Source organism: Antechinus flavipes, chromosome 6 (assembly GCF_016432865.1).
Source record: "Antechinus flavipes isolate AdamAnt ecotype Samford, QLD, Australia chromosome 6, AdamAnt_v2, whole genome shotgun sequence".
NCBI lineage: Eukaryota > Metazoa > Chordata > Mammalia > Dasyuromorphia > Dasyuridae > Antechinus > Antechinus flavipes.
The window spans coordinates 257431055-257444385 of NC_067403.1; the positions used below are offsets into that span (position 1 = coordinate 257431055).

General features: G+C 58.4%; 1 protein-coding gene across 2 annotated transcripts; it reads right to left on the reverse strand.

The window, feature by feature from the left end:
- Nucleotides 1-3030: 3030 nt before the first annotated feature.
- POLD4 (DNA polymerase delta 4, accessory subunit) lies at nucleotides 3031-4903 on the reverse strand. Of its 2 annotated transcripts, none has more exons than XM_051966574.1 (4): nucleotides 4654-4897; nucleotides 4067-4168; nucleotides 3798-3909; nucleotides 3031-3480 (listed from the first exon to the last, which is right to left on the reverse strand). In XM_051966574.1, exons 1-4 carry the CDS (start codon nucleotides 4760-4762, stop codon nucleotides 3456-3458), a joined length of 348 nt encoding a protein of 115 aa, XP_051822534.1. In that variant the 5' UTR covers nucleotides 4763-4897; the 3' UTR covers nucleotides 3031-3455. The 2 variants fall into 2 exon arrangements, with proteins under 2 accessions (XP_051822534.1, XP_051822535.1); XM_051966575.1 differs by lacking the exon at nucleotides 3031-3480 and adding an exon at nucleotides 3532-3565 and having other exon boundaries at nucleotides 4654-4903.
- Nucleotides 4904-13331: the final 8428 nt, after the last annotated feature.

The window sequence follows — 13331 nt, forward strand, 5'->3', positions numbered from 1 at the left end:
CAGAAAGTGGGGCAGAGCGTCCGAGCCTGGATCTGAAAACCGGCCCGAGGAGGGGCCGTGGGCTCCGAATCGTGCTGAGAGCCCTCGGGAAGCTCAGAGTCGATTTGAGGAAGCAACGGGTCCATGAGTGAGTCCAGTAGAAACATGTGAGGTGACTAAAAGGCAAATGTCTCTGAGGGAATGTACACCCTTACAGGAAGCCCAGGAAAAGTGCACCTGGAGCCGAGCTTGGATGAGAACAAGAGATCCAAGGATGATGATGTTGTCGTTTTAACTTTTACTGATAATTTGGGGGCTTTTATGCCATGTGTATTCCCCCACCCTTGGGTGCTCTCTTAGAACAAAGAAACCCAAGCAGCCAAAAAGGAAATCCAAAGGGGCCTTTCTCCGCCTGGGTCCGTATTGTATTAACATTGTTAATTAAGGTTTTCAGAGGGCCCATGGGCCTGCTGGCCGAGGTACCAGGTCCTAGGAACAGTGTGTCTGAAATCGTGCCGGAAGACCGGCCATCCAGGTGCTCTTCCCCCCTCACTCTTCTCATTTTCTTGGCTGCCTTTGAAGAACTTGACTTGGCTAACTGCCATTATTGAATGACTGAATAAATGAGAATGAAAAATGATCTAATAAGCATTGGCTGTGTATGAACCAAGTATTCTTGAAACTCCTGCACTGACCACCGTGCGATCACCGGACTCAGTTCAAGTAAAGCACCGCTCCGTCACGGCTTCCTCCCCACTCCGGCTCTTCCTTTATTTTCTTCTTCATGTCTTCTCTCCCTTCCACCGCCCTGAGTTTAGAAATTGTCTGAGGCTGAGTCACGAACCCTCCGCTTCCTTCTGTCTCCTTGTTTTCCTTTCTCTTCTCCATCCTCAAGCTTCACCTATCACTTTTTGTCTAATACTTCCACATTCTATTCTAAGATCTTTTTTACTTGAACATTACATGATGATGAGTTAAGAAAGTTGTAGCTAGTCACAGGAGGGGATTGAGACTAAGGAATGGTTCAGTCAGTCTAAAATATCTTTGAAGACACTGGGCCCCGATTTCCCATTGGGCCAAAACAGAACCTCAGACACTTAACACTTCCTAGCTGTGTGACCCTGGGCAAGTCTCCTAACCCCAATTGCCTCAGCAAAAAAAAAAAAAAGAGAGAGAGAGAGAGAAAGGCCCCACCAGCAACAGCCTTGGCACTCTCAAATGGTTCCGTGTCAGAAATAGAAATGGTTGTAATCAACGTAAATGACACTAAGGAAGGTTTGTGACCATCTGCCCAAGAAAATGGCCATGAAAAGATGTTGAGTTCTCTTCTCAGCCTCCAAAATTGTGGCCGTGGCTGTGACACTGACTCTCCTGGTCAGATTCTTAACTTGCAGGCGAGTTTTAGGGTTAGGGTTAGGACACAAACCAAGACCAGCTGACGGCTCCAAAGAAAGATTTATTTTTTCTCTTAAAATTTTTTTGTCTTCATTTTGAACTTAGACACATAAAGACCAAATAATAATAATAATAATAATAATAACTGTTAGGACATGTATACTTATATTGTCTTTAATTTATACTTTAACATATTTAACATGTATTGGTCTACCTGCCATGTGGGGGAGGGAGCGGGGGGAAGGAGGGGAAAAATTGGAACAAAAGGTTTGGCCATTGTCAATGCCGAAAAATTACCCATGCATAGAACTTGTAAAATAAAAAGCTACATAAAAAAAAAGACAAAAAAAAAAAAGGAGAACATTTCCAGGTACATGACACCAACCCTAAAGAAAGGTTTATTGTAAAACCAGGAGTTTATATTTCACACTTTTACTTTAAAAAAGCAACTATATTGTAAAAAAGGATTTAGTGTAAAAACCATGAGTTGACGTTTCCCACTATTTACGCAAAAAAAGAACTCTCTAGTCAATCCTAGCGGTCATTGGCTACTCTGCTTTCTCCACTTCCTTCTACATGTTCACATTTCCCCTGCTGGGCAGTTTTCAGATTTTCCCTCCTCCCACCCTAGACGTGACTCCCATCGGACACAAAGTTGTGTGTGTGTGGGGGGGGGGGGGGGAGGTTAAAACCATACTCTGCAGACTTCTGTTTATCAGGTCTTTCTCTGGAGGCAGGTAGCATCTCCCTTCCTAGTCCCAAAAGGAAGGTCTGTGTAAAGGTGGCCATTGAGCTCCCAGCTGTCCCTGAAATGCCGCCCAAACTAGGCAAACCCTTCCCTGCTTTCCGCCTGCCCCAATCCCCCTCCAAAGGCAGGAAATCGCCAGGATTTTGGAAGAGATTTTGGGCTTCCCAACAATGAGCTTCTGTCCCTGGGAATCTGCGATCTCCGGGGACTGGATTAGGCCAGGAAAGTGGAAGGGGGTTAGAGAGGGCTTGTCCGGGGAGAGAGTGCCCGGATACCAGCCTAAAAGTCTAGGGAAGCAGCGGACCAACTCTTTCTTTCTTTGGGGACTGGTCTCCCCCCATCTGGCCCAGTCCTGAAATACGCGGGATACTCCCCGGTTAGATGCACTGCCGAGAGCACGGCAACCTTCACTTTTGCCCCCTGAGCTAGTTCATCCCTCCCCAGGGGCTCCAGGCGTCCCCTGCTCCCAGGGGCTCCAGGCGTCCCCTGCTCCCGGGGGCTCCAGGCGTCCCCTGCTCGCAGGGGCTTCAGGTGCTCCCGCTCCCGTGTCCCCTGCTTCCCGGAGCTCACCTACTGATGCTGCTGCCTTAGTGCAGAGCCCTGCTGTCCGGAGCTCTGGGGGTCGCACAGCCAGCAGCAACATCACGGGCCCAACACCCCTGGCTAGACCTGACCTTTTAGAGTCCCGGGGCCACGTGTGATTTCTGGGGAACCAGAAAGGGCCCCTGGGCCACCTGTGGAACCCAGCCAGGCTTCCGTTGCCTCAGTGGAGAAGCAGCAGCCACTAGGGGGCGCCCAAAGCCAAGTCGGCTTGGGAGAGACTCTTCCCCTTCTGACGGTGGGCAACCGTGGGTGGGACCCCCCTTGTCCGGGAAAGGGCCGAAGGAGGAGGGCGGTCACATTAAGAGTCGCTGCCAGTTATCTTTTATTAGTTTGTCCCATCGAAGCCCCGCCCCCACCTGCTTCCCCCGCGGGGACCCCCTTGGCCCAGCTGAGCTCCTGTTCTCTGCCCCGCCCTCTGTCAGGGACCCAGGTCAGGGATGGGGGGCCGGGAAGCCGCCCGCTGGCTTTCTAAAAAGATTCTGCTGCTGCTGCTGGGTGGCTGAGCTTGCTTGAGAGGTCACTATGGCTACTGGCAGGTCAGAGGAGTCCCCTCCCCCAGCATGGAGTCCTGGAACTCGGGTTTATTCCTTTCCCTAGGGAAGCTGCCGCTCCAGCCTCCGCCCCCAAGACCCCTCTAGTAGGGGGTTGTCTGAAGAAACAGCAGTGGGCTCCCCTGTCCATCGTGAAGGCCCCTGGGAAGGCGCCGGGCTGGACTTCGGGACTGCCTCCTTTAGATGGGGTACAGGTGCCAGAGGCTGCAAAGAGGAAGTGGTGGAGGTGGGCCCAGGCGGGAGCAGGAGCTGCCCTGCAGGCCCTCTGGCTCAGGCTTTTCGGGTGGGTCTGGGAGAGAGACGGGCGAGGTGGGGGGACGCTCCTTCCTTCTCCCCTTGTCCCCCCCCATCAGTGCCCTGGGAGCCCAGCCACCAGGAAGCTTCTTCCTGACCCAGAGGAGGCTCCTGCTTGAGGGAAGGGACAGAGATGGGGGGATAAGGGGAGGGGGAGGAGTGACTGCTCCAAGAAGCTGGATCTCCTTTCCCTGGACCCTGGTACCCTGATTCCTAGCAGCTCTCACCTGCACTGGTACTGGGGGTCTCCAGGGTGGGCCCACAGCACCTTGAGCACCTCATGGGGAGGAGCCAGGCCCAGCTGCTCTGCCCGTTCCCAGCGCTGAAGCCGAGTGATCCCTGCCAGGGAGAGAGGATGCAAGCTGGTACTCCAGGCTACAGACACTGGAAACGGGGCACTGCCAGGGTGAGAGGTCAGCTTCACTGCTCCCCGAGCCCTCAAGGACACCCCCCAAGACACGGGGAAGGGCCAGAATGGGCGCCTGGAAGCTCTTACCCGTGCAGGGGCCGAAGTGCCTGTCCAGGTCAAACTGCCTCAGTATCTCTAAATGAGTTTTGTCCTCCAGGGGTGCAAGCGGCTCCTCCCCTGGCTCCTCCCCTGACAAGAGAGGCTGTGCTTCAAGCCCGGCTCCTAGCTCCTCCCCCCACCCCCCCAACAATCCGCAAGCATTTTCCCCTTCCTCTCGTGCGACCCCCCCTTCTTCTCCTGACTCTTCCTCAGTTCCCACCTCACCCCTATCCCATCCCGCTACCCCTCCCCAGCCCCTCCTCCTACCTCTCAGCTCTGGCTCTGGCACTTCTGTCTCCCGGACATCCCGGTCCCCACTCTTGCCCTGCTGTCCTCAGCCCTCTCTTCCCCCTTAACCCAACTGGCCCTTAACCCCAGTGCTCCCTGACCCGCGCCCCTCTGGCCCCTGCAGTCCTCGGCCCCCCTCTCCCCCGCCCTGTCCCCACCTCGCAGCCCTGACTCGCGCGCCCCATTCCCCTGCCATCTGTGCCCTTCCCCGGTGCCCCCTGACCCGCGCCCCTCGCCCCTCTGGCCCCTGCTGTCCTCGGCCCCCCTCTCCCCCGCCCTGTCCCCACCTCGCAGCCCTGGCTCGGGCTCCGCGTCCTCTTTGCCAGGCCCCGGCCCGCCCTTCCTCCTCTTCACTTTGGGGAAGGAGTCGGTGATGAGCCTCCTCTTCCGGCCCATGGCAGCCACCCAGGGGGGCGAGAGACCAGGGGAGAGACAGCTGCTGGGCGGAGAGCGGGGCCAGGGACGGACAGACGCGATGACCCAGACAGGAGCCTGGAAGGAGGAAGTCCAGCTGCTTCCAGGCAGGGGCCGCCCCCCGCCCCCGCCCCCAAACATGCCAACAAGGCCCGACCAATGGCGTGCCGCGGACGGGGGGCGGGAGCCTGGCGGCGGCCAATGGAACGCGACGCGGGCCCGGGGGGCGGGGCCGCGGTTGAGCCGGGAGGCGGAGACCGAGTCGGAGCCGGAGCCCAGGGGCTGCCCCTGGCGGGCCAGGCCGGCCCCGCTGGACGCGGTCCGTGCCAGCCCCGCCCCCGGGCAGATGCGGTCTCCGACCCCTTAATCCCTGTGACGGAAGGATCCGGCTCGCTCATTCCTCTCCTTGTCCCCTGGAGCTGGGGCGGGGCGGGGGGAAGGAGACCCCCTGGTGCACACCCCCGGCTTCCCTTGAGGCTTCTGCCGGGTCCGGGCGGGGGGCAGGAAGAGCGCCCCCCGGGGTCCGAGGCGATCCAGGCGGGGCGGGGGTGTTTGGTTTCCCGGGCCCTCACTTGGGGCGCTGCTCCCTGCCCTGCGGGCCTCGGGGGTCTGACGGTGGAGCCGCGGCCGCCGGGACTCGGGGGATACGAAGGGAGACGCAGGGGGAGGCTGGCGGCGCTGGCTCCCCGGGGGCCTGGACTGAGCAGGAGGCCCGGGAGTAGTCGGGGCCCGCAGGCCGCTCTGGCTGGCTCCGCACCCTCGGCGAGAGCGCTCCTTCCCTCCCAGCTCTTGGCGGCCCTTCCCCTCACACGTCGCTCCCCTTTGCCTGATTCTGGGGGGTCGGGGCCAGCAGCCCTGGCATCGGGGGCACGAGGGGACCCCCAGCGCCTGGTTGGTCGTGAGGGGCCAGACCCTCCTTACCCGCAGCCTCAGAGCCTCCAACGGCCTCTGGCTGGAGGTCAGGGAGGGCGCAGTGGAAATCCCAGCTGATTGCTCCCGACCACTCGCTGTCCCAAGTAGCCCCTTGGCCCAAGTAGGGGAGAGCTTGAGGCGAAGGAGAGATGCTGGGGTCCCCAGCCCCAAGGCCTGCACCCCCTGTCGGGTCAAAGCGAGCCTGCAGCCAAGGTGAAGGGAGGGCTACGGGGGTCCCCGCTCTCCTGTTTGTGGCTGACTCTCCCCTCCCCCAGGAAGGCCAGAGAGGAGGTGGGGGTGCTTCTGGGGGCTGGTGCAGCCCCAGAGAACAATCCCTGCCTCAGTGTCTGGGCTAACCCTTCTCTGATCCCCCTGCCCCTCTGGGGTTCAAGGAAGGGGAGGGGGTTCAAGGAAGGGGAGGGGGCATCCGAGTGGCCACAGGCAGGAAAGGTTGGCCCAGGGGAGCAGGTCAGCTGGGCAATAAGGGGGTCGGGCCTGGAATGACTTCCCCAAGGCTCGAGCACCCTCTTTCTTCAAGAGTTGGCCAAGCCTGACCACTAGCCAGGAGCATAAGGCTTCCCGGGGTTCCGACTGCCCCTGTCTTCGGGCCACGGTGCCTCAAGGAAATGGGGAATCATGGGTGGGTCAGCCCCTCCCCCCGAAAGCTGATAGCCGTGGGGCCCCTGCCACCGCCCAGGGAGCGTGAAATGGGGTGTGCCGCTGGGCGGCCACAGCAGCTCTGGAGCCCGCCTGGGCCCATCCCCTTCCTTCTCTCTGCTGCTGGCACCTAGACCCACTCAGAAGGCCCAGCCTTGAACACACAACTCCCCAGAACTCGGCCAGGGCCCCCCGGGGAGATTGTGGCTGCTGCCTCTTCACTAGTGTCCACGAAGGAGGGATCGCTTCCATTAGCTACAAGTTAGCGGTCCCCCTTGGGACCTCACTTTCTCCAGAAGCCCTGGGCCCCGTTTCTCTGTCCTGGGCTCATCTGGGGCCTGGGAAATAAGTTGGTCTCCCAGAGGCCTTTGCCTAGCGGTGGGATCTGATCTGGCGGTGATCATGGCTCACATTTATGTAGCACCTTGACATCCCAACAACCCTGGGAGGCAGGGGCCGTCAGCCCAGTTTTACCAAAGGGGAGGTTCGGTGCTTGCCACAGGGCCACAGGATCCAGTACAGGCAGAAACCCCCTCCTTCCTTCTCCCCAGAGAGGGGGCCCAGAGGCGGGGGACGGCCACAGCACCTCCTGTCGGGGACCCTCAGCCCGGTCTCCCAGGAGGCCTTAGGAGGAGAGGCGCCCCCCCCATCCTGGTGACAAGCCCAGCAGTAATGGCTGCCCTGCCCTGAGGGCTCCCACGGGGTATCTGCTCCCAGACTCCCACAGCCCTCTGCTGCCCAGCCTCTGGAAGTCTCAGGCCCCGGGCCTCAGGGACAGGCCGGTGGGAGAGGGGATGGGGGGAGCGGGGCGCTGGATGTCAGCTCCCACTCTGTGTCTCCCCTGGGGCCCCTGAGGTCCTTGAGTCAGCTCTGACCCCTGGAGGCCCCGCAGGGGAAGCACAGAGGGCTGTCCTTGCTTCCCAGCACCTTCCGGAAAGGCCGGGGGGCCCCTAGCTGAGTCTAGAGCCTGAGCTGCCAGGAGAAAAGAGAGGAGACATGGGAGCCTCACGTCCCCCTGAGCTCCCGGCCCCACCTGCTTCAGGGGAAGGGGGGATTAGACTGGGCTTAGCGGAGACAATGCGGTGCCATCGCGCATGCACCCTGGTAGCCCCCCAGCTCTCCCCAGCCCTCCTGAGGGCCCCACTTTGGCTTTGGGAAAAGCCACATGGCTGGGGGGGGCGGGGTGTGGAGGGATAGGATTGGCTGCCAGGGGCCCCAAAGGACTGTGGGACTTCTCTCCCTTTCCTCTCCCTCAACACCCCGAGCCCTGCAGGCCCCACCACCCACCCTGAGCTCTTAGAAACTCCCCAGAGATCTCAGTGAGACTTCCTAAGCCACCCTGCTCTCACCCTGGACCTCCCCCATCCCCATCCTCCCTCCTCCCAGCTCCCTGTGCCTCAGTGACATTGGCCGACTCGGGACAGAGGCCAGGCCTGGGAGGAGGCCCCGGCTCCTCACCTTCTCTGCCCTCTAGGACGCTCCTCCCGGCCTGGCCCCCTCCCCACCTCCCTCTGAGGGCCCCCCGGAGCGCAGGAGAGTTGGGAGCCCTTGTGACCATTCCCCACCTTGGCCGCCAGGTGTCAGGCACTGTCCAGCTGATGGAGAGTCCCTCTTAACTCTTGCCCTCCCGGTGGCCCGCTTCCTTTGCTCAGGGCCCAGGGAGCAAGTTGTGTGGGACCCGGGGCGAACTGAGTCAGCCGAGGCTATGCCCCCGTCTCCGATGAGCTCCCGTCACCCCCTCACGTCTGAGACAGCCTTTGTCCTCTGCCAGGAAACGGGGGAACCAGCCTGAGTCAAGGGGTCGGAGAGTGGAGGCACAGAGGCTGGAGAGAAAGGGGCCTGGGGGCATGGCAAGCGCCCAGCATCGGGCCCAGCAGGCCTGAGTCACACTCGGAGGCCTCAGAGGCCAGGGCAGGAGCCTGGGATCCTGCCCTCTCCTCGGCCCGGGGCAAGAGCAGGAGCCAGGAGAAAGCCAGGGAAGGGGCTCCATCGCTGGACCTCCTGGAAATTGTGGGGGCGCGACTTCCTGCCTCCCATATTCCCTGCGGTAGCCCCTTAGCTCTCCCGGCCTTCCCAAGCAGTTACGGTGACCAGCGGGCAATCAGATTCCCCGATCTGCATTCATGGCAGAGGAGGCAAGAGCTGCCTCCTCGTGGGCCTTTTCCGCTCCTGGCCCAGCCGGGGAGAAGCCCTAAGGTGGGGTGAGTCACTGCCACCTTGTCTGGGCATCAGCTTCCTCCTTGGGGTTACCCCACAGATCTAGCCTCAGTTCTTTGGTCCCATCATCCTATCCCTGTCAGGTAGGCTCTCTCCCTCCTCGGTTACAAACTATTTTAATGATGCCCTTGGCCGGGGCAGAGAACATCCCCCCATGCCGATTTTCAGCTTGTCTGCTACTCTCCTTTTAGAAGGATGAAGACAGCTGCCCAGGGGCCCACACTAGGGGGCCACTGAGGCCAGACTCCAAGGCTAGCCCCTTACCCACTACCTTTACTCCAAAGCTAGCCCTTTACATACTAGCCAGACTCCAAGGCTAACTCTTTGCCTAAGACCCCAGATTCCAAGGCTAGCTCCTAACCCACTGATCCAGATCCCAAGCCTAGCCACTTATCACCCAGACTCCAAGGCTAGCCCCTTACCCACCACCTTTACTCCAAAGCTAGCCCTTTACATACTAGCCAGACTCCAAGGCTAGCTCTTTACCCACAATCCCAGAGTCCAAGGCTTTAACTCCTTCACTCAGTACCTCTCACTTTACACAGCAGTCACCTAGTAAATACTTATTGAATTGAATTGTCGTATACTGTCAGCCCCGTGGGGCACACCTCCAGACCTGTCTAGTCTAAGCCCCTCTTTTTCAGGCTCAGAGAGGCTATGTGACTGGCCTGAAGTCCCAGAGACAGTTGGTGATGGGTAAAATTTGACTCCAGATTCAGTTTGCACCTGCCTTGTCTAATTATTAAGCACTTGGAAATGCAGGATCGTCTGTGAGGAGAATGGCCGTTTGCACAGAAATGACCACTACGTGCAGGGAAAGCTGGAAAGCTGAAAAGGGCACAGTTTGGAAGGCTTCCCGGAGCGGGGGCCAGGCCCTGGATGATAACTGAGCAAAGAGATTGCGCATCATTGAGGTCGTAGAGGGAGAGCGAGGAAAGCGGGACATGGGGAAAGCCAAGGCAGCCGGATCCCACGAGGGGAAATGCTCGGCATGCAGGGCGGAGGCGGCCCAGGAGAGGAAGGCCCCTTGGGAAGACTCACGTCCCGACAACATTCGGACAATCCACCCAAAAGTACATGGTAGCTCAAGTCAGAGAGACCGAGGGCCGGAGTAGCCCCTTTGGGCCATTCTCTCTCCTCAGCCCTACCCGTCTAATGATTTTCTGCAGCGCTGACTTCTTCCTTCCTGCCCGGAAATAAGTCTCCCAGACTCTTGAAAACCTTCCTCTGACCCTTCTACTCCCACCTCAGCACGTATAAATGTAGGCCCACAGAGGGGTCTTACTGGGATTTCTAAGTTCCGCCCTTGCACAAGCACTTGGGATTTAACAAGGAGCATGTGATGCAGCCTATGGAAGGTGGTCCGAGGCCTCCAAGTGAAGGAGAAGTCATGGACTGCCCCGGGCAGGGAGGGGAGATTTCAGAAGACTCTCGGGATAGGGGTGGGGAGAGCGGGCGGAAGCAGACAAACAAGGCGGAGTGCAAGAAGGAGCAAGGCTCCTTGGGGTGGGATGAATACGTCGGCTTGGTTAAAACAGGACCCGGGTCATGGAGGATCGGGCTGGGAAGGGAGCTCGGGGCCAGATGGTGGAGCTGAGGTCGGCTTGGTTAAAACAGGACCCCGGTCATGGAGGATCGGGCTGGGAAGGGAGCTCGGGGCCAGACGGTGGAGCTGAGGTCAGCTTGGTTAAAACAGGACCCGGGTCATGGAGGATCGGGCTGGGAAGGGAGCTCGGGGCCAGACGGTGGAGCTGAGGTCGGCTTGGTTAAAACAGGACCCCGGTCATGGAGGATCGGGCTGGGAAGGAGCTCGGGGCCAGACGGTGGAGCTGAGGACCTTGGACCCGTCAGGAGGCAGTGTGAGGGCGAGGATGGGCGAGGAGGGAAATCCTCATTTAGCAGTCTTTGGGAACAGGTGTAGGATGGCCGTTCTCCATCTTTCTGAGAATGGAAGCTGAGGGACGGGAAGGGTAGGACTGTGGGAAGGGAAAAGGAGGCGCTTTGGAGAGATGAGAACTAGAGACTGACTGGAGGTAGAGTCGGCTAAGATGGCAAAGGAATATCGAGGGAAACAGAGGCGGGGCAGACCACTTTGTGGCCTTTCTCCTGCCTGGAGCCTCGCAAGAGGCTTCGTTTTTCAGGAAGGGGGTCTCAGGGATAGTCATACCCTCCCCTGATTCTCCACTGCTTACATTGAGGGTAGGGCTGATAATTCAGGAATGGAGTTCAAGGTCGTTGAGAGTTCATTCTACAAACTGTACATTTATTAAACACCAACTATGTGCAGAAGAACTTGCTCCTTCTCTTTTGCTAGCCCAGACCTTCCTTGCCTACAGTTGGCCCTGCCATCTGAGCCCGAGGCCATATTTGCTAATCTGGCCCAATGGAACAAAACGTAGTCATCTTGGAATCAAATGTTTGAAGTTGGAAGGGTCCTCAGAAGTTATTAGGGATTGGCTGCAGTTAGCTGTTAGGGAGCTCATGGGCCACTGAATCCAATCCTCTCCCTCTGCAGATTCAGAAACCGAGCCTCCTAGAAGAAAGGGAGTGGATTGTCTGAGATCAGTAATCAACATTTATTAAGCACTTGCTGTATGCTCAGTGCAGTGCTAAGTATTGTGGTGCAAAGAAAGACTTTTGTCCAGTTCCTGCTCTCAAGGCATTCACGGTCTAACGGGGGAGACAGTATAGACATAACTACGTCCATATACGATACGTACAAGGTAGATGGAAGGGGTGTCAGAGGAAAGCGTCCCGGGGAATTGGAGGTAAAATGGACTTGGGAATCAAGAAGGTGGGATTTGAGCTGCTCTGGAGGAAGCCTGGGAAGTCTGGATCTGGAGGTGAGGAGAGGGAGCATTTCAGTGAAGTGGACATAGACAGGCGCCGGGTGTGAGGAACAGCCGGAGGCCAGGATGATGGGTTCTAGAGTTTGCAGGGGGGACCTAAGTGTGGAAAAAGGGGAAAGTAGATGGGGAAGGCCTTGGGATGCCTGGAAGGCTTCTCTGGTGGATCCTGCTGAAAATAGGGAACCACTAGAATTTGACTGGGAGAGTTCCCCGCTCCTACCTGCATTACGGGACCCTCGCTTGGAGAGGCTGGTTCAAAGGGGGAAGCAGGAGGCAAAGCCCAATCGGAAGCCTCTCGCAGGAGCCTAGCAGAGAGCGGATGAGGGCCTCTACCTCATGGAGGCAGAACATTCCCGGGACGATGGGAAGATGGAAAGGATCAGCTTGGACCTCAGAGGGATACAGGGAATGAGAGAGGCTGAGGATGCAAGGGCTTCCACAAGGCCACGAGCCTGGATGAGCGGGAAGGTGGCGGTGGCCTTGAGGGTGCAAGTTGGGAAGAGGAAGAGGGTTTCAGGGGAAAGAGAATGAGTCAGGATCTGGACGTGTCGACGTGAGTTGGAGATCAGTGAGAGAAGTCCAAGTCTGGGGCGGCCGGTGAAGTGGGGTTGGACCTTGGGAGGGAGAGAGAGGCTGGAGATAGAGGTCTGGGAATCATTTTGAGGGAGATCAGTGAATCCGTGGGAGTTGATGAGATCATCAGTGGCTGGAGTGTAAAGGCAGAAGAGTGCCCAGGAGAAAGTCTGGGGGAACACCTACAGTGAGGGGGGATCACGGAGCGCTTCAAAGAGGTCAGAAGGGCCGCTCAGACAAGTGGGAGGACCACTGGGAGAAAACGGTGGTACGGAAACCTGGAAGGGAAGGGGTGTCTGGGAAGGGAAGGTGATGGACAGTGTCCAAGGCTGCAGGGGTCACCGAGAAAGGGTCATTCGCGGCACATCAGTCACTCTGGAGAGCAGCCCGGGCTGTATGATGAGGTCAGAAGCTGAAGATTGAAGAGTGGAGGTTAGAAGCCCAAATGGGCTTCTGCCCCCAGCTCTATGGGCAACCCTTCCCACCTGCCCCAGCCCGGCCAAGGACTCTCCCCTTTCCTCCTGCTTCTTTCTTCCTGTAGGCAGGTGATGGGTTTTTAATCTCAGGTAAAGAACAATGCTAATATCTGCCTAGACGTCCTGGCAGGGCAGTACCAGGATGGCACCCGGTAACAGGTGTGGAAGTGCTCTGAGAAAAGACCCCGTGCAAGGAGACTATAGGGTGAGAGCTGGAACGCGCCCCACCCCTGCTCTCGATGCTCCACTCCGGGAGGATGCGGGGACGTCCCGGGGGGCTCAGCACGGATGCCAGCGTTCCCTCCCCGCTGCGGCTGCCCCATTCCTTGGACCTCTGGCCAGGTCTACACTGACGGTCGGGTCCCAGAGCCTGCAGAAGCAGATTGGAGGAGATACTGGGAAGGAAGCTGGCCACTGTCTCCTCCAGGACCGACTTGCTTAGTCTCCCCTGGTGCCCCTCTCACTCCGTCTCCCCAACCATCTGCGCCCAAGGGTCCATTGCATCATCTCCCACCTGCCAGTTCCAGCCCCCCTCTTTTTTACACTGCTCATTCTCCCTGGGAAAAAAACTGTGCTTGTTTGCCCCCTCTCCCCCCGGGATGCCCTTTCCGCCACTGGTTTCAGGGACACCACAATGCTTTGCTTTCTCTGCTCTGGTAACCGCTTCTCAGTCTGGGTTGCTGGCTCCTCCCCCTCCTCCCAATCCCTGTAGATGGGTGTTCCCCAAAGTTTTGTCCTTGGCCCTCTTCCCTCCTGTTTCTACATTCTTTTTTTTTCCCCCTTGGCAGTCTCCTTCCCTCCCTTATCATCAACTACCGCCTCTGTACAGATGTCTCCCAAGCCCAAACCTCTCACTCCACTTCTCTT